The 24,662-nt window shown below is 43.7% G+C and overlaps 1 protein-coding gene across 7 annotated transcripts in view; it reads left to right on the top strand.

The window, feature by feature from the left end:
• The first annotated feature begins 4,753 nt into the window (after window positions 1-4,753).
• The window catches only part of LOC120915320 (serine/threonine-protein kinase BRSK2-like), a 375,368-nt gene continuing 355,459 nt past the window's right edge, over window positions 4,754-24,662 (top strand). For 2 of the 7 annotated variants that reach the window (XM_040325720.1, XM_040325719.1), the window contains exon 1: window positions 4,754-5,744. In XM_040325720.1, the coding sequence (XP_040181654.1) occupies window positions 5,636-5,744 (109 nt within the window). In that variant the 5' untranslated portion in view covers window positions 4,754-5,635. The remainder of the gene's footprint in view (window positions 5,745-24,662) is intronic. The other 5 variants (XM_040325718.1, XM_040325717.1, XM_040325723.1 and 2 more) reach the window with 3 other exon arrangements.

Here is a 24,662-nt window from a genome sequence, read left to right as displayed (position 1 = left end):
GGTGTAACTCAGCAGCAGACATGTAAAGGTCTGCATCAGGGAACAGAAGCCGGCGGTTTTTACGTAGTTTACGTTGGACGTGTGTCTGGATGGGCGTAGATTACGTTCATGGAGCAGGCAGTGATCCAGCCTATCTTAGGTAGCTGTTCCGACGTGGTTATGAGCATGCGCACGGGGAATGCGTCCACGACAGGACGCATGCGCAGTTCGTTCAACGTACTTGTCTGGCTCTCAAACCATCATTTGCATGGGGTCACGCCTCATTTGCATGGCTTTGCATGGGGCAAGCCCACTTCCAGCCTGCGCCTTCGAGATCTACGCCACACCGACGCAGCTTTGGGAGCACTGGCTTCCTGAATTCCATGCTTGCCTCTCTGCGCTGCGTCGGCGTAGCGTACATTGAGATGCACTACGGCGGCATAAATGTGCGCCGCTGTCTGTGAATCCGGGCCATAGATTTCAATAGAAGTCGCCTCCAAAGTCGGATCACTGTCTTAACTGAAGCAACTTTACAGATAGAGAAAATATTTTACCCAGGCAAACCCCTCCCTCCCACAGGGCTGATTATTCTGTGATTGGCCAAAGTCGCCTGTCATGGAGGCAACTTTAAGTCGCGTTGTAAGTTGCTCCAAGTTGCGCTGAAGTCGCGCTGTAAGTCGGGTTGCCCCTGCGTGAACTGGCACTAAAAGAAATGTTAAATAAAAAAAAAAGTTTAAAACAAGTAAATATGATATGCTTTCCTATCTATTTACTAATGCTAATAGCATGAGGATTACAAATAATTGATTGGGAGAATGAAGTTCCACGTTTGGGCAGACAATTATTTTCAATTAGTGTTATCAATATAGTCACCTTTTAGAGTCAAGGGCAATGAGATCACCAATCAAGGCGAAAAAGAATAAACCAATTTTACAAATATTACTCATTGGCTTTTATGTTGATAAAAAATTATAAGCTTGCTTTGAATGTTATGCAAATTTATAGGAAATTGTCCAAAGTATGGCCCACCAAATAGAATTTGTATGAATTATAGAGAAAAATCTGGTGCAGCTCTGCTTAAGCCTCGTACACACGACCGAGGAACTTGACGGGCGAAACACAACGTTTTCCTTGTCGAGTTCCTTGTTAGGCTGTCGAGGAACTCGACAAGGAAAGTTTCTCCATTCCCGTCGAGGAAAAAGAAGACTTGCTCTCTTTTTGGCTCGACGGGATCCTCGACAGTTTCCTTGTCGAAAAATGTACACACGACCGGTTTCCTCTGCAAAAAAAAAAATCCCAGCAAGTTTCTTGCTGGTTTTTGCCGAGAAACTCGGTCGTGTGTACGAGGCTTGAGAAACTAATCGGCTTCCATTTTTTTTTTTTTTGTCAAAGCTTAGGGGTTGTAAAGGTTTGTTTACAACCCCTAAGCCTCCCTTGGACTACAGGAGAGTCAGTACTCCCACTAACACACAGCTCCTTTTCTCTATCTGCAAAGTAGAGAGCGTCCTGACTCTCCTGTAGTCCAAGGGAGGGGGCAAGCACGACACTCCACACCAGGGAGAAAGCCTCCCATTCCTGTGTGGAGTTACAGACAGAAGAACAGGAAGTGAGGATTTCTCAGAAGAAATAAGGACATTTAAAAGCAAAATGGAAGGATGAGGTAAGTTAAGGAGGACTGCACTAAGGTAAAGGAAGATATTTAGAAAAAAAAATTGTACCTTTACAACCCCTTTAAGCTAGTGCATTGTTAGTTCACTTACCTTTCCCTTCGATTTCCCTTCTAAATGTTTTTTCCTTTGTCTGAATTTCTCACTTCTGTTTCTCCTCTGTAAGCTTGCCCCCATCATCTGGCTGGGGGTTAGTCAGTCAAAACAGCTTACTGAGGAGGAAAGGGAAGTGAGAAAATCAGACGAAGAAAACAAACATTTAGAAGGGAAATTGAAGGAAAAGGTAAGTGAACCAACAATGCACTAGCCTAAAGGGGTTGTAAAGGTTTGTTTTTTATTTTCTAAATAGGTTACTTTAAGCTAGTGCATTGTTGGTTCATTTACCCTTTCCTTCAATTTCCCTTCTAAATGTTTTTTTTCTTTGTTTTCTTTGTCTGAATTTCTCACTTCCTGTTCCTCTTCAGTAAGGTGTTCAGTAAGCTGTTCTAAATGACTTTCCACCACGCGGATGATGGTGGAAAGCTTACTGAGGAGAAACAGGAAGTGAGAAATTCAAACAAAGAAAAAAAAAACATTTAGAAGGGAAATCGAAGGAAAAGGTAAGTGAACCAACAATGCACTAGCTTAACCCTCCTAGCGGTATTCCCGAGTCTGACTCGGGGTGAGATTTTCATACCAAAAGCGGTAACCCCGAGTCAGACTTGGGCTCGCCTCGCTGCAGCAGCAGACAAAGTTACTTACCTTGTTCCTGGATCCAGCGATGCCACCGCGCTGTGTGAGGGAGCGGGACCTCGCTCGATTCACACAGTGTCCTCCTGTGCCACCGATCTCCGTTCCCTGCGACGTTACGACGCACGGGAGCGGAGAACGGCGCCAAATTCAAAAACATAAACGAACGCCTTACATACAGTATACTGTAATCTTACAGATTACAGTACTGTATGTAAAAAATACACACCCCCTTTGTCCCTAGTGGTCTGCCCAGTGTCCTACATGTACTTTTATATAATAAAAACTGTTCTTTCTGCCTGCAAACTGTAGATTGTCCATAGCAACCAAAAGTGTCTCTTTATGTCAAAAATGGTTTTAGAGCAGCTAGAAAACAGCGATAATAAATTATAATCACTTGCAGAATTGTGCGATAGCGATTTGTGGGGAAATTCGTCATAAAAAAATAAAAGTAATGACAGCAACAATTCTGCAACTGAGCAAATTTCAGTGATTTTGAGTTGATTACATTATTGAATCATTTTTATTATAATTATATTATTATTTGTTATAATTATTTATAATTATTTATTATATTATAATTTATAATTTTGTTTTTAAAAAAATGTCATACCCGGGATGCCTACTAGACTCTTGTTTGGTCAGATTTAAGTGAGTTATTCCTAATGCCGCGTACACACCATGGGCCAGATTCACAAAGAGATACGACGGTGTATCTACAGATACACCATCGTATCTCTGACTTACACTGATCCTATCTATGCGCCTGATTCATAGAATCAGATACGCATAGATAGGACTAAGATCTGACAGTGTTACACTGTGTTACACTGTCGGATCTTTTTTTCAATTTAAAAATGGCGCCGGGGGCGTTCCTGCTGATTTACGATAAATAATATGTAAATCAGCGAGATACGCAAATTCGCGAACGTACGCGGACCCGTCGCAGTGTTCTTACGTCGTTTCCGTAGCGGTTTTCCCGTCGTATACTTACCCCTGCTTTCATCAGGCGCAGCCAATGTTAAGTATAGCCGGCGTTCCCGCGTCGAATTTAAATTTTTCAACGTCGTTTGTGTACGCCGATTCACGAACACGCGCGTCGCAAGTCCCGCTCACGTCGAAACCACTGACGTCGTAGTGACGTCAGTGGGAGCAATGCACGCCGGGAAATTCCCCGGACGGCGCATGCGCATTTAAATCGGCGCGGGAACGCGCCTGATTTAAATAGTACACTCCCCTAGCCGCGGAATTTGAATTCCGCCGGGGGATTTAGGATCCGCCGTCGCAAGTTTGGAGGTAAGTGGTTTGTGAATTAGCCACTTGCCTCCTAAACTTGTGGGAGCGGATCTTATTTCACGTAGATCGAGCGGATCTATAGATCCGCTGCGCTACGTGAATCTGGCCCCATCACTTTATGTGATGAAAAAAAACGACGTTTTTAAAAACGTCACTTTAAATGACCGTGTGTGGGGGAAAACATCGTTTTATGTCTTCTGAAAAACGACAAAAAAAAATGTAAGCATGCTTCAATTTTATGTGTCGTTTTTCAAAACGTCGTTTTTTACTTCACAGAAATTGACCGTGTGTAGGAAAAAAAGTTGTTTAAAACGACGTTTTTACACCCGCACATGCCCAGAAGCTAGTTATGAAGCGAGCTTCAATGGAAAAACGTGGTGAACGTAACCTCGCTTTGCTAGAACATTGTGAGAAAACGATGGTGTGTAGGCAACTTCGTCTTTGAAAATTGAAGTTTCAAAAACGTTGTTTTTTACTTCACAGAAAATGTCGTTTTTTTTCATCACATAAAGTGATGGTGTGTATGCGGCATCAGAATTACAGACCTACAGTATAAAACGCCAAATTTCCTTGCAAATAATGGTACCGCTTTCAGCACCTTTTTTCTGAAATAATCATACCGCCAGGGAGGTTAAAGGAACCTATTCAGAAAATAAAAAATTAACCTTTACAACCCCTTTAATTGAACAAGCTGAAGTTAGAATCCGATTGGCTACCATGCACAGCTGCACCAGATTTTGCACTCTCCATTTTTAGTAAATAAACCCCATAGTGTAACCGCTGTCCAGCAAAGACCTTCGCGCCCGTTGTATGGACATTTAAACAGATTATTGGTAAAGCTTATAATCAGAGGCCTGTGATACAATGTTTCATTATTAGATTACTTCCTTTTCAGGAAACAGTATGCATGGTTTGTTACCTGGGGCTAAAGCGAGTAATTAATGTCATCGGTCACCCTCCCAAATAAATCCTAGTCGGTGTATCTGAGCTGGTAGCGGATGACGAAATGGCCCGAGCCATACATTTAAAGGTCTTTGCTGAATAATAAATGTGGAGCTTTCCTCCCCACCGTCCTACCCTCCCGGAGATGGATTTTATTTCTGAACACTTGCTCGCCATCCCCATCTTTTTTTTTTTTTCGCTTAGTGGTTCAGATCTCCCAGCTGGTTTCAGATTGTGAATGGCTAATAACCTAAACTAATTTCTGAGGTCTTCACCCCTCCCCCAAACGCCATTCGCTTTTCGCTGTACTGTCTGCTGTGTGACTACAGCTGGTGCCTCCCCAGCAGGCTGCAGGGACTGAGTGTGCATGTGGGTGGAGGTGGGGAGTGGAGCACAGGAGAGCCAGTCAAGGGAAGGGTTAAACTAATTGTAGCTGTCACTGAATCCCCGGATGCTGATGTAAGGAGAGAGAGAGAAAGAGAGAGAGAGAGGGAGAAAAAGAGAGAGCATCCTTCACATTACAGAGGAGGAAGAGAGAGAGAAAGAGATTACAGAAGAAAAGCCTGTAAGGAGGGGGCTGGAATACATCATCAAGAACAGCATCAGCAGCAGCCTGAAGATCCGATCTGCATCCAGCAGTATCCAGGGCTGCCTTCCTCCTGATGATGCTGGTACCAGGAGTGTAGCTTCCCCTCCACCCTCCCCCTTCCTCTCTCTCCCCACTCCCCCCCTCCCCCTTGGATGCATCAGCAAAGAGGAGCACAGATCAATTTCCCCCTTCTACCCCCCCATTAAAAAAAAAAAAAAAAAGAAAAAAAAAGAAGAGAACTCGTAGTAAAAAAATTTACAAGAAAAAAAAAAATAGAAGGGGATCCTTGAAGAAGAGTGGCAGGGAAGAGGACAGTCCACCCTCTGCACTGTCTTTCCCCCCCCTGCTCTTTTGTTCTAGCCTGGGAGAAAAGGACAGGCCTGTATTATATATTTTTATTTTTTTTAAAGAAGGGGGATCTTATTCAGGAACCATGTCCAGTGGCAAGGAGGCAGGTGGAATTCATCCTTACCAGCAACAGCAACATGCCCAATACGTTGGACCCTACAGACTGGAAAAGACTCTTGGCAAAGGACAGACAGGTGGGCCTTCATTCTTACTACTTAAGGATAATTTGCTTTAATAGTGATGATGGTGTATTTGCATGGTATTGTTGCCCTTGGCGATGTCAAATGTGTAACGTAGAGTACTGGCTGGATACATTGAGCCAGTAGTAGCTATTTACGTGGGGGGTTGAGATGACCAGGTAGAGTTATGAACCTTGTGTGGCTGGTGGATGAACTAATGGAGTTAAACCTCCATCTATGTATGTGATTTCCTTAACCTGGTCCTGGTTAGGAATAAGGGAACATCTCTAAATCCTTTAGCCTGCCCAAAGCTGCAGGATCTGTCTGCTTAGTATGCATGGATTATAACATGACAGTGCATAATGCTATATAATCTCTAATCTTGCTAGACTCCTACATTGTTCTTCTTCTAAATTAAATATGACACTTGCTGGTGTATTCTGCTTGTATCTATGGCACAATTCCTGCCTGGGATGCTATGTTTATAAGCTGTGCTGTAAATGGTCTGCCCAGTGATGTAATGCTGCTGATCTGTGATGGGATAGATCACTGCTGATCTGTGATGGGATAGCTCAAAATGTCATACAAGTGCTCTATTCTGCCTTCTGTCATGTGAAGGTTGCTGGTTGGGATGTAATGGTCCTGTTTGGTGATGTGATCATGTGAAGGTTGCTGTTTGGGATGTGAAGGTTGCTGGTTGGGATGTGATGGTCCTGTTTGGTGATGTGATCATGTGAAGGTTGCTGGTTGGGATGTGATGGTCCTGTTTGGTGATGTGATCATGTGAAGGTTGCTGGTTGGGATGGGATGGTCCTGTTTGGTGATGTGATCATGTGAAGGTTGCTGGTTGGGATGTGATGGTCCTGTTTGGTGATGTGATCATGTGAAGGTTGCTGGTTTGGATGTGATGGTCCTGTTTGGTGATGTGATCATGTGAAGGATGCTGGTTGGGATGTGATGGTCCTGTTTGGTGATGTTACTGTGTGAAGGTTGCTGGTTGGGATGTGATGGTCCTGTTTGGTGATGTGATCATGTGTCCTGTTTGGTGATGTGATCATGTGAAGGTTGGTGGTTGGGATGTGATGGTCCTGTTTGGTGATGTGATCATGTGAAGGTTGCTGGTTGGGATGTGATGGTCCTGTTTGGTGATGTGATCGTGTGAAGGATGCTGGTTGGGATGTGATGGTCCTGTTTGGTGATGTGATCGTGTAAAGGTTGCTGGTTGGGATGTGATGGTCCTGTTTGGTGATGTGATCATGTGAAGGATGCTGGTTGGGATGTGATGGTCCTGTTTGGTGATGTGATCATGTGAAGGTTGCTGGTTGGGATGTGATGGTCCTGTTTGGTGATGTGATCGTGTGAATGTTCCTGGTTGGGATGTGATGGTCCTGTTTGGTGATGTGATCATGTGAATGTTGCTGGTTGGGATGTGATGGTCCTGTTTGGTGATGTGATCATGTGAAGGTTGCTGGTTGGGATGTGATGGTCCTGTTTGGTGATGTGAATGTTGCTGGTTGGGATGTGATGGTCCTGTTTGGTGATTTGATCATGTGAAGGTTGCTGGTTGGGATGTGATGGTCCTGTTTGGTGATGTGATCATGTGAAGGTTGCTGGTTGGGATGTGATGGTCCTGTTTGGTGATGTGATCATGTGAAGGTTGCTGGTTGGGATGTGATGGTCCTGTTTGGTGATGTGATCATGTGATGGTTGCTGGTTGGGATGTGATGGTCCTGTTTGGTGATGTGATTGTGTGAAGGTTGCTGGTTGGGATGTGATGGTCCTGTTTGGTGATGTGATCATGTGAATGTTGCTGGTTGGGATGTGATGGTCCTGTTTGGTGATGTGATCATGTGATGGTTGCTGGTTGGGATGTGATGGTCCTGTTTGGTGATGTGATCATGTGAATGTTGCTGGTTGGGATGTGATGGTCCTGTTTGGTGATGTGATCATGTGAAGGTTGCTGGTTGGGATGTGATGGTCCTGTTTGGTGATGTGATCATGTGAAGGTTGCTGGTTGGGATGTGATGGTCCTGTTTGGTGATGTGATCATGTGAATGTTGCTGGTTGGGATGTGGTGGTCCTGTTTGGTGATGTGATCATGTGAAGGTTGCTGGTTGGGATGTGATGGTCCTGTTTGGTGATGTGATCATGTGAAGGTTGCTGGTTGGGATGTGATGGTCCTGTTTGGTGATTTGATCATATGAAGGTTGCTGGTTAGGATGTGATGGTCCTGTTTGGTGATTTGATCATGTGAAGGTTGCTGGTTGGGATGTGATGGTCCTGTTCGTTGATGTGATCATGTGAAGGTTGCTGGTTGGGATGTGATGGTCCTGTTTGGTGATGTGATCATGTGAAGGTTGCTGGTTCGGATGTGATGGTCCTGTTTGGTGATGTGATCATGTGAAGGTTGCTGGTTGGGATGTGATGGTCCTGTTTGTTGATGTGATCATGTGAAGGATACATTCTGTGACTTGCAGGCTCCTTCCAGTCATAGGATTGCATTATTTGTGTTTTTAATGAAGGTTCTATTCTCTGATGACTATAATAAGACTGTTGTGTCTTGTTACGTTTCTAGGGACCTTTCACAGGGATGTCCCCTATTATATGCTTACTGTATAATTAGTTTTGACGTTCTCGCCATATGTGTAGTTTACAGCTTCTGTCACTGCTGTTTAAATGACTTACCTCTGCTGCAAATTAAACTTTTGTAAATGTCTTTCCTTCTACAAATCTCGGATGAACTTTTTTGCAATGTACAAATAATATTTAATGTCACGTGTGCCTCTTTTTAAAAATTGAAGGCTGTTTTATGGCAGCCTTGGTTCTGCCTTCTAGGATTATATAGGGTTATGTCTTTCATTGGTGTAAATAATTTATTAGTTGCTCTGCTGTATAGACCTGCATTATATATGGGATCCTGCTCGATGGAACTGCATTATACTGTACATCAATGTCTTGCTCTAGGGACCTGCAGTATATATATATAGCAGTTCCTCTGCAGTACTCATCTCATGATTTTAGTCTCTGATGTAATAATCAAATATGATAAAGGGCTATCACTGACATATATAGTGCTTCAGCCTCCAGCTGTGCTGACATCTCAAATAATTTCTAATCATCAACACATCAGCACCTCACTAACACACCCTCCTTTAGCCCTTGACAGGGTTTCTCCACACTGAAAGGGTCTTTAATTCTCTAGAGGCCAAACCAGATTGCTGCCTGTTTTCATACATGGCGTGCAATGTCCTTATAACCAAACCACCTTCATCCCCCTGAAAAAGAGAACCATTTGCATGTTTACTTTTGAGAGTGTACATTACATTTGTATAATGTGTCTAAAGGATAGAGAGTGGATTAAAAGCACTGAATGACTTGCGGCCAGCTTGGGATGCTTATAGAGTTGAATGAATTTCTGCTTCAATGCAGCATTCACATGCAGGGCAAAGCATTCACTATATGGGACAAGCTTCCTAAGAGGATAGTTGTTAGCAAATTGCATAATTACTCCAATGAATAAAAGAATACTATTCACATGATTCTGAAAAAACCTTGAGATGCTTGAGTATAAATCTCCAAAAACGCATGAGAGATTATTGACTAAGTAAAGGTCATGTTATACATAGGCCTCAGAAGAAAAATGATTGCTTTGATAAGAGCCAGCCTGAAGATTGAGATAATCACAAATTATGCCGCGTACACACCATCGTTTTCTGCGATGGAAAAAAACGTCATTTTCAAAAACGTCAATTTAATTGACCGTGTGTGGGCAAAAACGTCGTTTTATGTCTTCTAAAAAACGACAGAAAAAAATTGAAGCATGCTTCAATTTTATGTGTCGTTTTTGGCCGACGTCGTTTTCTGTGTTCTAAACATTGACCGTGTGTACGTAAAAACGTCGATTTAAGCCCGCGCATGCTCAGAAGCAAGTTAGGAGACGGCAGCGCTCATTCATGTAAAACGACTGTTCAGAATGGAATCAGCACATTCGTTAAGGTGTTTTTCAGCTTATAGACAAGAAAACGATATTTAAAGCACAGTCACTGAAAATCACGAATCGTATCTCACCAAACTTTTATTAACACGCAGCAACACGATATCAGCAAAAGAGGCCGTCTTCCGCATGGAAACGACCCTTTATAGTGACGTCGTGCGTGATTGACGGAACTGCGCTGTGCTAGAGCGTTGTGAAAAAGCGATGGTGTGTATGCTACGTCGTTGTTCAAATTGAAGTTTGAAAAATGACGTTTTTTTAAAGCACATAAAGCGTCGCATTTTTCCATCGCAGAAAACGATGGTGTGTACGCGGCATTACTGTACTACCTGCGAGATCAATGCAAACAAATGAAAAAAAAAGAAATCAAAGAAATCCCGTTATGCCAAAGACGGGAAGCAAAAACATTTGCAGTTGCTGCAATCTGTGCTTGCCATGCCTGGCACTATTTCAGGGATTGTATATATTGTTACGTCTGCCTCTCCAAGATCCCTACTACATGACCTCCTCCTACCTAGCCTAATGATTTCACTGGAGGTAGGCAAGGATTTCTTTCTTTAGAACTTTGTGAACAGAGCAAGGAAACAAATAACAAAATATCTCAGTTTAGAAATGTGAGGGTAAGGTAAGTATGTCCACAAATTTCCACATGAACAACACTCAACATATGATGGTAAAGATAAGGTCATTACATGTGCTCAATCTCAGGCCTCGTACACACGACCAAGTTTCTCGGCAAAAACCAGCAAGAAACTTGCTGGGATTTTTTTTTTTGCCGAGGAAACCGGTCGTGTGTACATTTTTCGACGAGGAAACTGTCGAGGATCCAGTCGAGCCAAAAAGAGAGCATGTTCTCTATTTCCTCGACAAACTTGCCTCATCGAGTTCCTCGACAGCCTAACAAGGAACTCGACGAGGAAAACGATGTGTTTCGCCCGTCGCGTTCCTCGGTCGTGTGTACGAGGCTTAAGAATATGCTGTAAAATAGTAAACATTCATAGCATGATGGCACCAAGCAGAGCTGAGCCTAGCAATTTTCCAAAGTACATTTCTGTCCCAGAACTTGTGAATGTTAGAAAGGATGTCAAAAGGATTTTTTAACAGATGCATACCACTCAATCATACACAGGTTCGAACTATTTTCTGTAGACAAAACAACCAACAAACTCTAAAATCAAAGACATGGTTGACAGCCATGATTATTATAGAATTAAAATGATTGGGACGCCTGTCTTTACATGTACATGAACTTTAATGGGATCTTTGTCCGCAGGGTTCAATATTGAGTTGGCCCACCCTATAACAGCTTCACCTCTTCTGGGAAGGTTGTCCACAAGGTTTAGGAGTGTGTCTATAGGAATGTTTGGCCATTCTTCCAGAAGCACATTTGTGAGGTCAGGCACTGATGTTGGGCAAGAAGGCCTGGCTCCCAAAGGTGTTCTGTCGGGTTGAGGTGAGGATTCTCTGCAGGCCAATCCGGTTCCTCCACCCCAAACTCGCTCATCCATGCGTTCATGGACCTTGTTTGTGCACTGGTGTGCAGTCATGTTGGGAGAGGAAGGGGCCATCCCCAAAATGTCTTGGTATGCTGATGCCTTAAGAGTTCCCTTCACTGGAACTAAGGGGCCAATCCCTGAAAAACAACCCCACACCATAATCCCCCCTCCACCAAATGATTTGGAGGGGGTGGCCCTATACTTTTGGCAATATTGTGTGAATGAGCGGTGGAGGAACTTGACTGGCCTGACCTTAACCCGATAGAACACCTTTGGGATGAATTAGACTGCAAGCCAGGCCTTCTCGTTCATCATCAGTGCCTGACATTACAAATGCACACTCCTAAACCTTGTAGACAGCCTTCCCAGAAGAGTTGGAGCTGTTATAGGTGCAAAGGGTGGGCCAACTCAATATTGAATCCTACGGACTAAGACTTGGATGCCATTAAAGTTCATGTGCGTGTAAAGGTAGGCGTCCCAATATTTTTGAGAATATAGTGTATGATTCATTCCGTTTCTCTACTTGGTTGACTTTACAGTAGTTTTGTAGCACTTAAAATACAAATAAAGGTACAGTGGTCTAGTCCGGTGGTTTAGTGAATAGCAAGCTTGCCTTGCTGCTTTGGATATTCGATACCTAATAGGCTATTTTCATGTACTTTGGTTGGAAGCTTTCTCCCAGCAGTGATTTCAGGTTGCTATCCCACCATCACCTTATGGTTACTGTTCAAGTGTTTGGGGACTTTGCAATAGATTCGCTTATGTAAACTTTCTGCCTAGTGTGCAGTTTTTATTTATATTTTTTAGTTCATGTGTATTTTTTTGCAATACTTTAAGACTATAAAGTGATTCGTACTCCATCCTCGAGCGCTGTATTTTTTGTTTCAGTTCTTTGCCCATGTTCTCAGGTGATTGACAGCTGCACGGAAAGGGTTTCTTTATCTTTTTTTTACACAAAACACTGTGTTTTATTGTCCTTATGGTGTAGCGCTAGTAGTGGGAATTTTTTTCTTGTATTATTTTCATGGAGTTTATTTGTTCTCCCCATGTTTTTCTAAGTTTCCCATGAAATCCAAAGCAACTGATAGGTTAACTAGCTTCCTTCTAAATTGGCCTGTGTCTTTGTGTGGGATACGGACGTAGGATTGTGAGCTTTGGGAAAAAAAACTGATGTGCAAACTTCCATGTTTTCTGGAAAACACTGAGTAACATCTTGGTGCTAAATGATTGTGGAAAATGTTGAGAAATAAAAAACAATGGGGGTTATTTACTAAAGACAAATTCACTTTGCACTACAGGTGCCAACTACAAGTGCACTTAAAATTGCACTGAATGTGCACTAAGAAGTGCAGTCGCTGTAGATCCGAGGGGGACATGCAAGGAAAATAAAAAACAGCATTTTAGCTTGCACATGATTGGATGATAAAATCAGCAGAGCTTCCCCTCATTTCAGATCTACCCCTCAGATTTACAGCGACTGCTTTTCCAAGTGCACTTTCAGGATAATTTCAAGGGCACTTTGCACTTGTAGTTTGCACTAGTAGTGCAAAGTGGATTTGCCTTTCGTAAATAACCCCCAATGCTCTTCACGTCAGTTATTTGCATCAACAGTCACCAACCAGTGGTCCAAGGACCACTGATGGTCCATGAGAAAATTTTGGTTGTCCTCACGGATTCTGCCACAAATCAACATTGTGATGATGTACACCATCCAATGTTGTTTCCAGTGTGGTTTTCAATGTGCGCCGACAGTCAATACTGAAGTGCATAGAATGGGAGGTGAAGAAGGAGGGGACTTCCAATGGCAGCACTGTGGGAGGGAGCATGAAGCTCAAGCATGGCTGGATAAAAAGATGAGACCTACAGGTGAGTCTGTGCAAGGCAGCAGTGTGAAGGGGACAGAGAGCCAAAACATTGTATGTATAAGACGGCAGTGTGATCCAGGGGGAGGGAGGCAGTGAGCTGGAACATTGTGTGTATAAGGCAGCAGTGTAATCCAGGGGGAGGGGGACAGAAAGCCGAAGCATTATGTTTATAAGGCAGAAGTGTGATCCAGGGGGAGGGAGACAGAGAGTTGGAGCATTGTGTGTATAAGGCAGCAGTATGATCCAGGGGGAGGGGGGAAGAGAGGTGGAGCATTGTGTGTATAAAGCAGCAGTATGATCCAGGGGGAGGGGGAGAGAGCCGAAACATTGTGTGTATAAGGCAGCAGTGTGATCCAGGGAGAGGGGACAATGAGCTGGAGCATTGTGTGAGTAGCACTACCCCTGAAGGAGCTGCTGGTTTAGATTTGGGCCTTCCGTTATCCTACTGTTCCATACGCTCGCTTCAGGGGTTGTCCTTGAAGAGTTGTGCATAAGAATGTACGCACCAACACAGTGGGGTTGATTTACTAAAGGCAAAAAGACTGTGCACTTTGCAAGTGTAGTTGCTCCGGAGATTATTAAATGAGCAGAAGTTCTACTGAATTCCATCATCCAATCATGTGCATTGTGCAAGCAAAAATGCTGTATTTTCCTTGCATGCGATTGGATATTCTTTGCAAAGTGAAGCCTTATCTCATTTACTAAGCTCTGGAGTACTTGCGCTTGCAGAGTGCAACTGCACTTTGCAAAGTGCATAGTCGGTTTGCCTTTAGTAAATCAACCCCAAAGTCTCTTTCAAGGGTTTTATTAACAAAGTAGAGGGGTAGAGGGACAGGGAAAGACTCAGGTACTTTCGCTTTAGGGATCACGGGTACCACTTAGATCCAGAGGATCCACACTGGATTTTAGCAACCACCAGATAGGCCTACTCTCACAGGTCTAGCAGCTGATGTTGAAAGTCGACAAAGTCTCTGCCACAGACTTGATAAGTGTCGCTAGGCCGTCCCACAATCTTCTGCCAGAAGATCAGGTAACCGACTGCACACCCGATATAGTTCCAACAAAAGTTACATGACTCACAGTGCCAAGAATCTTTCAGCCAGACCAGCAGCACAGTGAGGTAAATCCGCCAGGGTACATCCATCAATTGAATCCCACTGGTTCAGTTTCCTTCCATAGATAAGGTAGCGAAGGGCCATCCCTGGATCAGTAGGCCCCAGAAACTCCTGGGCCTACTATCAGTTGCTAGGCCCAGGAGTTTCTGGGGCCTAGTTTCTGGGGCTACAAAACAGCTCAGCATCCTTGAGGCCAGGAGGGCCCTCAGGGCGAGATCGGAAGACGAACTCCGCCAAACGACATCTGTCCCTTAAGTACCCCTCCGCAGAATGCACAGCGGGTTGACCACTCCCCCTGAGCCTCTTCTGAGAGAGAGATACCCAATACATCCAGCCCGTTGCCTCTCCAACCGTGACCTGCGGTGACAGCGACACCCACCGCCAGGGGGAAACTTGTGCAACCCAGCCGAGCTGAACAGAACCAACAATTTAGAATAATCATTCTGAGACAAAACTACTGCACAGGCAACTATAATTTAACACATAGCGCCCACTCAATGGGAGCAGGGCGCTACATGTGTATAAGGCAGCAGTGTGATCAAGGGAGAGGGGGAAGAGAGCTGGAGCATTGTGTGTATAAGGCAGTAATGTTATCCAGAGTGAGGGGGACAGAGAGTCGGAGCATTGTGTGTATAAGGCATGTTAAAATCATGTTCGTGGTCCACAGATTCGAAAATCGAGTTTAGTGGTCAGAGAGGTCCAAAAGGTTGGCGACCACTGACACTATATATAAGGGCATGCGTCAGCACATGGAAGCAGCAGCCAGTCCCAGACGACGTCACGTATGACGAAATGCATAGGCGTGGCCTGCATTCTGACGTTTTTCACGCTAACCTGAACTGACCCAGGAAGGGGAAGCCATAGAGGACGCCGAGATCCAGCTTTTGAAACCGCACTTTGTGCACCTTATTGGGCTTATGATTCTCCACCTATCTGTAAGTGCAATATTTTACTTTGATCATTAAATTGTTTTGCAAAGTTGCACTATGGGCCCTTTTCTTTTCTTTTTGCATCTGAGCCATTCATCCGTTCTGACCGATGGGAAATAGCTTGAAGCAGATCCAGTGTGCTACATACAGTCATTTGGGTGACTCTAAATATACCCGGGTCCAGTCTGACCACCATTGTGGTCTCCACATCTGGTAAGGGCATTGTTTTGTCACTCAGGTGTGCCTTGGTGGAAGGTTGTGTCAGCCCTGTACTATCCTTTTCTCTGAAGACATTCGCTGTGAAGTTCACTCTTTTAAAGAAGTTTTCTTTAAGATATCTGGGAGCATATGGACTAATACCTCACCTGTAGTCTTTTTTGTTTGCACAATCTCATTCATTCATAGACTTTATACACATTCATATATTGTTTTCATTTACAAGTTATTTTTGTTTTTCACGTGTATTTTTATTTCTAGTCAATTGTTTAGTTTTAGTGATGCATAGCAATTGACCTTACGATTTTGTGTCACCTTCACTTATTTGTGTCACGCCAGGAATTTTTTGGTATCACATCAGAATTTCTATACACTAGAATTTAAGCTGTACCTCTTCTTTTCTTTTCTTTTTTTCTTGACCACTGATTTACATTACAAGGATTTCAGTAAATGCCATTGCATATTTTTACTTGCTTACGTGCTGTAGGTGCTGCAACAAATCACTCTACTGACTTCTTAAACTGAAGGAAGTGGGAATGCTAAGTGGGATGTTCTGCCTTCTCTAATCACATGATCAGTCACAGTGTTGTCATAAGGCAAAAGCAGTAAAAAGCAGTGATCCAGCCAGTCACATGAGCAGGAAGTAGATGTCTGAGGGTGTGCAGTACGCATATAGTATATTAAATGCCCCTTTTATTGTCATGGTTACTATAGCTGCAAGGTAGTGACTAGATCTTTTGGCAGTTATAGAAAATGACAGCTGGCTGCAGACTGAAATAGAAATGTTAGTTTTATTAATAATAAATTACATAAGTCTGTAGCAGTTATGTACAGTATGTTATCATCTGGAGTGGGATTTACTTGTATACTTCCTTTGAACTTCACCCTTATCAGAAAAACAACAACAAAAGCACCTTTAGAAATGTTTGGTAATGGCAATCTACAAATACCTTTAATAATTGCAGGATTTTTTTTTCTTTGCATACCTTTTTCTTCCCATTATTCTCACATTGGTAATTTTTATTAAGGGAAGATGAATCCATCTCCCTTTACTTCCTGGAACTCTGCCTAGAACTCTGGGTCTTCCTCCTGGAACATGTGACAGGAACTTCCCAGAATGCAGCTGTAAGGCCAGTGTGACATCACCAGTGCCTTAAAGAGACCAGGAAGTAGAAAAACAGTAACTGTAAGTAAAAGCAAAAAAAGATTTGTTTAACTAATGAATGTAAGATGGCTTTAAAGTATTCCTGTCAGTAAACTGAGAAAATCAAACAGATCATGAGGTAATAAAAAGTATAAGCAGAGTTTTGTGAAAACCGCATGTCAGAACCATCAGAAGATCCATAGGTAGAGGCAGCTGAAGTTACATGCAGATCCTCATTGCTCTTTGTCACCTGTATTTGAATTCAAAATAATCTTTAGTCAGACAGCGTACATAAACTGAACCAATTGTTTTTGTTTTTTATCTGTTTGTATAGTGAATGTGATCATCCTAATGTAAATAATGTTATCAATTTGAGTTATTGTTTGAAACATTATTTTACATTGATCTTTGCTCGGGCCAGTACACACCACAATGTGTGTAAAACGTACGTTGGGTGCGACTATTAAAACTGCGCCGCATCAAACTGCATGGTGCTGCGGTGCCATGCATTTTGTTGGCCGCAATGCGCTTGCGTGCTTGTTAGATGTGTATGGGGTGCTGCTATTAACAATGAATGGCACCTGCAACAAGTCTAATGGGGGCAGTGCATTCCCATGTGTGATTGGTGTAAATGCGTTCTATATGTGTATGCACACACGCGCTCATTACACATATGTTTTGCTTTTTTCTTCTCAGTGCTGTATAGTAATTGTATGTTCATGCTCTCAGTGTAAGTATATGAACAAAGCACTTTTTAATAGGCAGTCATTAACAAAAATTATACTCTTCGGGTGGCATGTCCTGTAATCGTTTTTTTCGCCTTTGTCTTTAAGCGAGAATGCTAACTGCAGTGTTTTATATACAGGTAGTCAACTAAATCTAGGTACAAAATAGGATCTCCAATATAAAACCTAAACAAGAGAGGCAAACCCTGGAAAATCACATCCAGGAATGCTTTCTGTTAGCTTCATAAATAAACTGACGGTGAGCAATTGCTGAAAATATTTACTAGTTTCTTTTAACAGTCTAGGGCAGTGATGGCGAACCTTTTTGAGCCCGAGTGCCCAAACCATGACGCAAAACCAACTTATTTCTTTCAAAGTGCCAACACAGAATTAAACCTACCAGTGGCTCTGTACAGAGGATGGGACTGATCATCCCTCTCTGAATGATCCCTAAGGGACCACAAACATATGATCCCGCCAGATTCGCTCAGAATGCAGGGATCAGGAATGCATTGTGCTCAAAATACACTGTGCAACATACATTGACCTACCTGACACATGCACTCTTCTACCTGACCATTACACTCACCTACCTGACACATGCACTCACCTACCTGACACATGCACTTACCTACCTGACCATTACACCAGGGCCGATCCTAGGGTCACAGACGCCTGGGTGCAGAAATATTTCTGGCGCCCCCACATGGGTGTCGTCATTTTACTAACCCCTCCCCTTTACAAATGTTTCTATGGCAATGACTCAACCACAGAGATGCTCCCCCACAAAGTCTTCATTACCCTGGGATCCTTACATGATCTCTTAACAATAAACAAAATGCAGGAAGATAAGCAGAGTACTTTATTGGGACCTGGAGGGAGAGCCTCTGTGATGGACACAGAGAGGGCTTCTGTTAGAGAGTCTATTAGATGTTTGGCACCCCCACCTTTGCAGGCGCCTGGGTGCAATGCACCCTATGCACCCTGCCTAGGATCGGCCCTGCATTACACTCACCTACCTGACACATGCACTCACCTACCTGACCATTACACTGACCTACCTGACACATGCACTCACCTACCTGACACATGCACTCATCTACCTGAAACATGCACTCACCTACCTGACCATTACACTGATCTACCTGACACATGTACTCACCTACCTAACACATGCACTCACCTACCTGACCATTACACTGATCTACCTGACCATTACACTGACCTACCTGACACATGCACTCACCTACTTGACACATGCAATGACAACAAAAATGAGGCACAATGTTTCCCAATGACACCAATAATGAGGCACAATAACACCAATAATGATGCACAATGTTTCCCAATGACACCAATAATGAGGCACAATGACACCAATGATGGGGCACCATGTTTCCCAATGACACCAAAAATGAGGCACAATGATACCAATGATGAAAAATGTTTCCCAATGAGGCCGAATGACACCAATGATGGGGCACAATGTTTCCCAATGACACTAATAATGAGGCTGTTCTTTTTGCACAATTGATTGTTTGCAGAGCTAGCACCTGATGTCTGAGAGTGGGGCAGGACTGGAGAGGTGTGAACCCTTTTTTGCTTAGGACTGACAAGATAACTGTACTGTACAGTCCACAATAACACTTGTCTTCCAGTGTCTCACCTTGCTCCAGCAGCTCATTCCCGCCCGCAAGTCTACTCTGATTCCAGCCCCGTGTTCTCCCAGTCAAGCCCAGTATGTCACCGCTGATTTGTTTAATGGTGAGTGCGGTGTGGATGAGACAGCTTCTTTGATTGGATTAGCATGCGCACGCACTAACGTCACCCCCCGGACACTTCTTCTTTGTCACAGCTAGCCTAGAGAACTGTGGGAGATGTAGTTTGCGGTGCGGTGTGGACGAATAGATTTTAGTGTGTGCTTTTCTCATTTTTCATGGCGTGACCAAAGAGAGGGCTCGGCGTGCCGGCAGCGGCACGCGTGCCACGGGTTCGCGATCACTGGTCTAGGGGTTGATTTACTAAAGGCAAAAAGAGGGTGAGCTCTGCTGTCTGCCATCATCCAATCATGTGCAAGCAAAAATGCTTTTTTTTTTTCCTTGCACGTGATTGGGTGCTCTTTGCAAAGTGAAGCTTTACCTCCTTTACTAGGGGCATCTGCACTTTGCAAAGTGCACAGTATATTTGGTAAATCCACCCCCGGGTCTACATATAAAACCAGCAGATAATGAAAGTATGGGACATATTTGGTGGCCAGAAATGAGACCATAAGAAGTTATGATGGCTGCCTATATCCGCTCAGTGAGGTTATATTAACTGGACTTATTAAACCTGTGACCTTCTAAGAGTGGACTGTATTGATTTTTCTTAACACCATATGCTCTAGCAGAAGACCTACATATCTGTATCAATGCTATGAATATATACTAACAAATCTCCTCAAACCTCAGAGTAAAGGCCTCTTAAGGGCACTCTACAATCTGCTATTCTGCCTAATCATGCCAAATTAGTGTTAGCATGAACAGGCTGATAAGGTCTTCTGTGACCATTATAATTAGGAACCACTTTATTGGACAGATTTAGGCCTTGCTGTGCATTTTGCTGCAGAGAGGGCATTTTGCTGCAGAGAGGTGTACACTAATCTCTAGACCAGTGGTTTCCAAACTGTGGCCTGGGGCCTGGCCCAACAAAGGGACAAAATCCTTCCCTTTGCTTGCTTTTATATGGCCCTTGGGGGCACTATTTCATTCGCTGACACCAACAAAGGGACAACATTTTTCCTAATGACACCAGCGATGGTGCACAATTCCTCCCAATGACACCAAAGATGGGGCCCAGTGACGTCAATGATGGGGCACAATTTCTCCCAATGACACAAACAATGGGGCAAAATTCCTCCCAAAGACACCAACAATGAGGCACAATTCCTCCCAAAGACAACAATAATAGGGGAACAATTCCTCCCAATGACACTAACAATAGGGCACAATTCCTCCCAATGACACCAACGATGGGGCACAGTTCCTTCCGATGAGACCCAACAACAGGGTACAATTCCTCCAGTGACACCAACAATGAGGCCCAATTCTTCCCAGTGACAAATGATGGGACAAAATTCCTCTCACTGACACCAAAGATGAGGTATTTTTTACTCCCACTGATGCTGAGACATTTTCTACTTCTGGTGACCACAGTTTGGCCCTCTTAAAGTCTGAAGGGCAGTATACTGGCCCTTTGTTTGGTGAGCCCTGCTCTAGACCATACTAAGGCTCCATGCAGACTAGCTTAAAGCATAGCTCCAGACTCCCCCAAAAAAATACTGTAGCAGCTGACTTTTAGTATAAGGACACTTTCCTGTCTCTGGATCCAGCGATGACCTTCTTCAACCGGCTTCAGGTGAAGGCGCCGACATCTGAAGTAGAGGAAAAAGGAAGTTAAGCCTTGTGGCTTTACAGTCGGTTTTCTATTGCGCATGCACCTCACGGTCCCCTTAAAAGTCCCTTCACCTTCACACCCACCAGTTCTGCTTCAATATGTTACTGTGAATATGTTAAAGAATATGTGAACCCAACTTTTCATATTCCTGACATGTGCCTGCTATACTGTTTACTATGAAAACGTGTTCTGTTCTCTCTATACTGCTTTCTTTGTGTGAAATATATTGTGTGCCTGCCAGTCCCTCTGCATTCCTATTAATACAGTAGGTGACGGCGATATTGTGTCAATCTCGCTGCTTTTATTGGCGAGATTGACCACCTACAAGCCCCGTCACGGGAGCCAGCGCCGAGCTGGCTCTCCGGGAAAGGTAAAATGTGTTGAAGCCAACATACGTCCAGCTTTCAGTGAATGGGGATCCGACTTGGATTTCCGCCAATACCAGGCACTGTGTTTGGTATAAATCATAAGGGGGAACTCCACGCCAAATTTTAAATAAAAAAACGTCATGGGTTCCCCTCCAGGAGCATACCAGGCCCTTAGGTCTGGTATGGATTTTAAGGGAAACCCCCTACGCCGCAAAAATGGCATGGGGGTCCCCCAAAATCCATACCAGACCCTTATCCAAGCACGCAGCCCGGCCGGTCAGGAAAGGCGGTGGGGACGAGCGTGCACCCCGCCCCTTCCGAGCCATACCAGACCGCATGCCCTCAAGATGGGAGGTGGGTGCTTTGGGGCAGGGGTGGGTGCTTTGCAGCCCCCCCACCCCAAAGCACCGTGTCCCCATGTTGATGAGGACAAGGGCCTCTTCACGACAAACCTGCCCGTTGGTTGTCAGGGTCTGTGGGCGGGGAGCTTATCGGAATCCGGGAGCCGATCTAAAGGAAATCATAAAATGAAAACATAACATGTATGGTCATTATAGTTGACAAGAAAAACAGGTTGTCAGCTAATATTCCTAATAGACTGTAGGCTTTCCAGGCAATAGCTGAATAAAACTTTGATCACATAATGTCTATGGTTGCCACCTGCTTCCACCTAATTCATTAAAACTTGAAAACTGATTTCAGGAGGTTTGCGAGATTCACTAATAGCTACACAATAAATTATAACTAAAGGCACATTTTGTTTTTTAGACTTGGGTAGTGTTTGAAGGATTACAACCCCTGCCAAGTTTGTACTTCTGTCTGTGTCCCTGTCGGCGAAGAAGAAGAGAGGTGAAATCTTCCAATAGGCATTAAAACTGGCAAGGGTTTTAATATGTCACGAATCGTTCCAAAACAAAAAAAAAGCTTTGCTGGTTTGGAAAATAATGGCCTATATACCACATTGGGTGGATAAATGAATCATATAATATACTGCATAGATAATGTAACACATAGGAACTTAAAAAGCTGTCCTTTTTTGAACAAATATAAAGTACACTAATAATATTTTAGCATTTCCTTATTAATAAACTGCCAGCGGAACTATTTCATTTGATTCATTTTACTTATAATTCTACATTCTAATTTTGCAGTTGTTACGTTTTTTTTTTTTTTGCAACCACGGTAATTATCCATATTGTTTTAGTTAACAACTAAGCAGCTATAGATACTTAGCAAGCATAATTGGTTCTAGATTTTCTGCATTTATCTATGTGATCTGGCTAATCCTTCCCTCTTCTACTACAAACCAGTGCTTGTAGTGTTTCATACCATTGGGTGAGTTGGGCTAGAAATGCAGCTATTCCCAGCACTCCGAATATAATGTAGATAACTGCCAAAATATTGTTTTTTTTTGGGTGAACTTCTGTTTGCTTATAGCGAGATTTATTGTCTACCCACTACTCTTGCTACATGGTAATAATGAAAGTGGACCTTTCAGTAATTTTATGTCACCTTACATGTCACAATAAATAACTGCATTACTTTTTTTCCGACATTAAAACCGTGTTTTTTTTCCCGACAGATGTTCGCTCAAACTTGTCTTGCATACACACAGTCACACAAATGTTGTTGGAAATTCCGATCGCCAAGAACGCAGTGACGTACAAGACGCGGTGGCGTATCATGGGGGGTGCGAGGGGGAATAAGCCCCAGATGCAACATTGGGGGGGGGGGGCGAAATCCCGCCCCAGTATGTGTCACCCTTGCTCCATACTCCCAATTTTACTTTTCTGTGACCTCTGGCCGCCATGTGTAGTCTCAGGCCGCCCCTGGCACCCTGTGATTGGGCGAAAGGGGTCATGTGTGGCAGGTGGGGCTGGCCTATCCTCAATCACTGGGGAGCGGGGCTGGCCTTCACTATGAGCTGTGGCCGATGTCTCCTCCTCCTCCTCTCCGGGTCACCGCTCATGTCCCCGTCAGTGCAGGCAGTCTTTGCCCGATCACCGATGTCTTGTTCTCCTCCCCTCCGGGTCCCCGCTCAAACCCCCGCCAGCGCATGCAGTCTGTGCCCGATGATCACCGATGTCTTGTTCTCCTCCTCTCCGGGTCACCGATCGATCATGTCCCAGCTGGGGCAGGCAGTCTGTGCCCGATCACCAATGTCTTCTTCTCCTCCTCTCCGGGTCACCGATCATGTCCCCGCCGGGGCAGGCAGTCTGGCAGCGTGACAGGCGGCAGCAGAGGCAGAGCAGCAGATCATGGAAGAAAAAAAAGTTAGAGACTCCTCACTCCTGAGTTTTGTTGCTGGCCCGGGGGAGTAGATATGGTCTGGTGAGAGAGGGAGCAGCCATAAAGTCAGTGTAATGTGTTGTGGGTAGTGTATTGTGTATTGTGTGTGTTTAGTGTAGTGTGTATTGTGTATAGTGTGTGGTGTAATGGTCTGTGGGTAGAGTATTGTGTAGTGGTCAGTATGTAGTGTATTGTGTAGTGGCCTGTGGGTAGTGTATTGTGCACTAGTGTAGTAGTGTAGTGGTCAGCGTGGTGTGTAGTGTAGTATAGTGGTCAGTGTGGTGTGGTGTGTAGTATAGTGATCAGTGTGGCGTGTAGTGTAGTGGTCATTGTGGCGTGTTGTGTAGTGGTCAGTGTGGCATGTAAAATGAGGAAAAAAAGTTGCGCTAACTGTAAATATTGTAAACCAGTAGCAGCTAGCACCAACAAAAGACAATATTGTGTACAAAGAATAAAAAAGAAAAAGTGCAGCGCTGAGTATTCAGTGAAATGAATCAAAAAATATGGTAAATAATCAAAGTTCAGTGAAAAATCAAAGAAATTTAAAAAAGAAAAAAGAGGGGGACACACCCCCAAGTAATGTGACAGGTAAATAACCTGAAAGGCAGCTAGAAAGTGAGATCTAGCTGGATAATGTGTAATATAAACACACCGTGATAAGTGAGGGGACACAAAAATAAATAATAATGAGAACCTCAAATGAAGTCCATATAATTTATACGTGTAACTCCAAAATGTAAATGTGATAGTCCAAGGTCAAAATGGCCTATACAGTCCAAAGAAATATATATATGCAATGTATTTCCTTTTTTGGAGTTGGTCAAAAGTTCTTTGTGGAAAAGACCAAATGACTGTAGAGGAATGGAAGATGTTGTGATCTTCTCAGGTATGGAACTCAGATGTTCTTAATAAGCAGTTGGAACCTCATCAGCAATCCATAATGGTATCCAAATAAACAAGTATAAAGATGGGTACTCTTACCGGAAAGTGTGGACATACACGTCAGCGACGGTATGTCAAACACGCATGTACGAGCTCCTAGGCAGCCATGATGTCAATGGGGAAGCTGTTTGATGTGCCAGCCTTTAATCCGCCAGGACGGGTCCAATCCAATGAGAGGAGACAGCTCGTGCAGGTGTGGTTCTCAGATGAAAGAGTGTAATATGCAGGCCAAACGTAGAAACCATGTAAGGGAAAACGTACTCACATAGTGCGGTTAATCCCAAAACAAGCCTTTATTAGGCATAGAAAATAAAAGCCAAAATAAACAAAAAACTGGATAAAAATATATAAAATAGATAAAAAAGTACAAGCCCAGTGAAAGACGAGTACAAGTGATCACAAGTAAAATATGGCG

The sequence above is a fragment of the Rana temporaria genome, chromosome 10 (genome assembly GCF_905171775.1).
Source record: "Rana temporaria chromosome 10, aRanTem1.1, whole genome shotgun sequence".
Taxonomy (NCBI): domain Eukaryota; kingdom Metazoa; phylum Chordata; class Amphibia; order Anura; family Ranidae; genus Rana; species Rana temporaria.
This window is presented reverse-complemented; position numbering and strand designations above follow the sequence as displayed.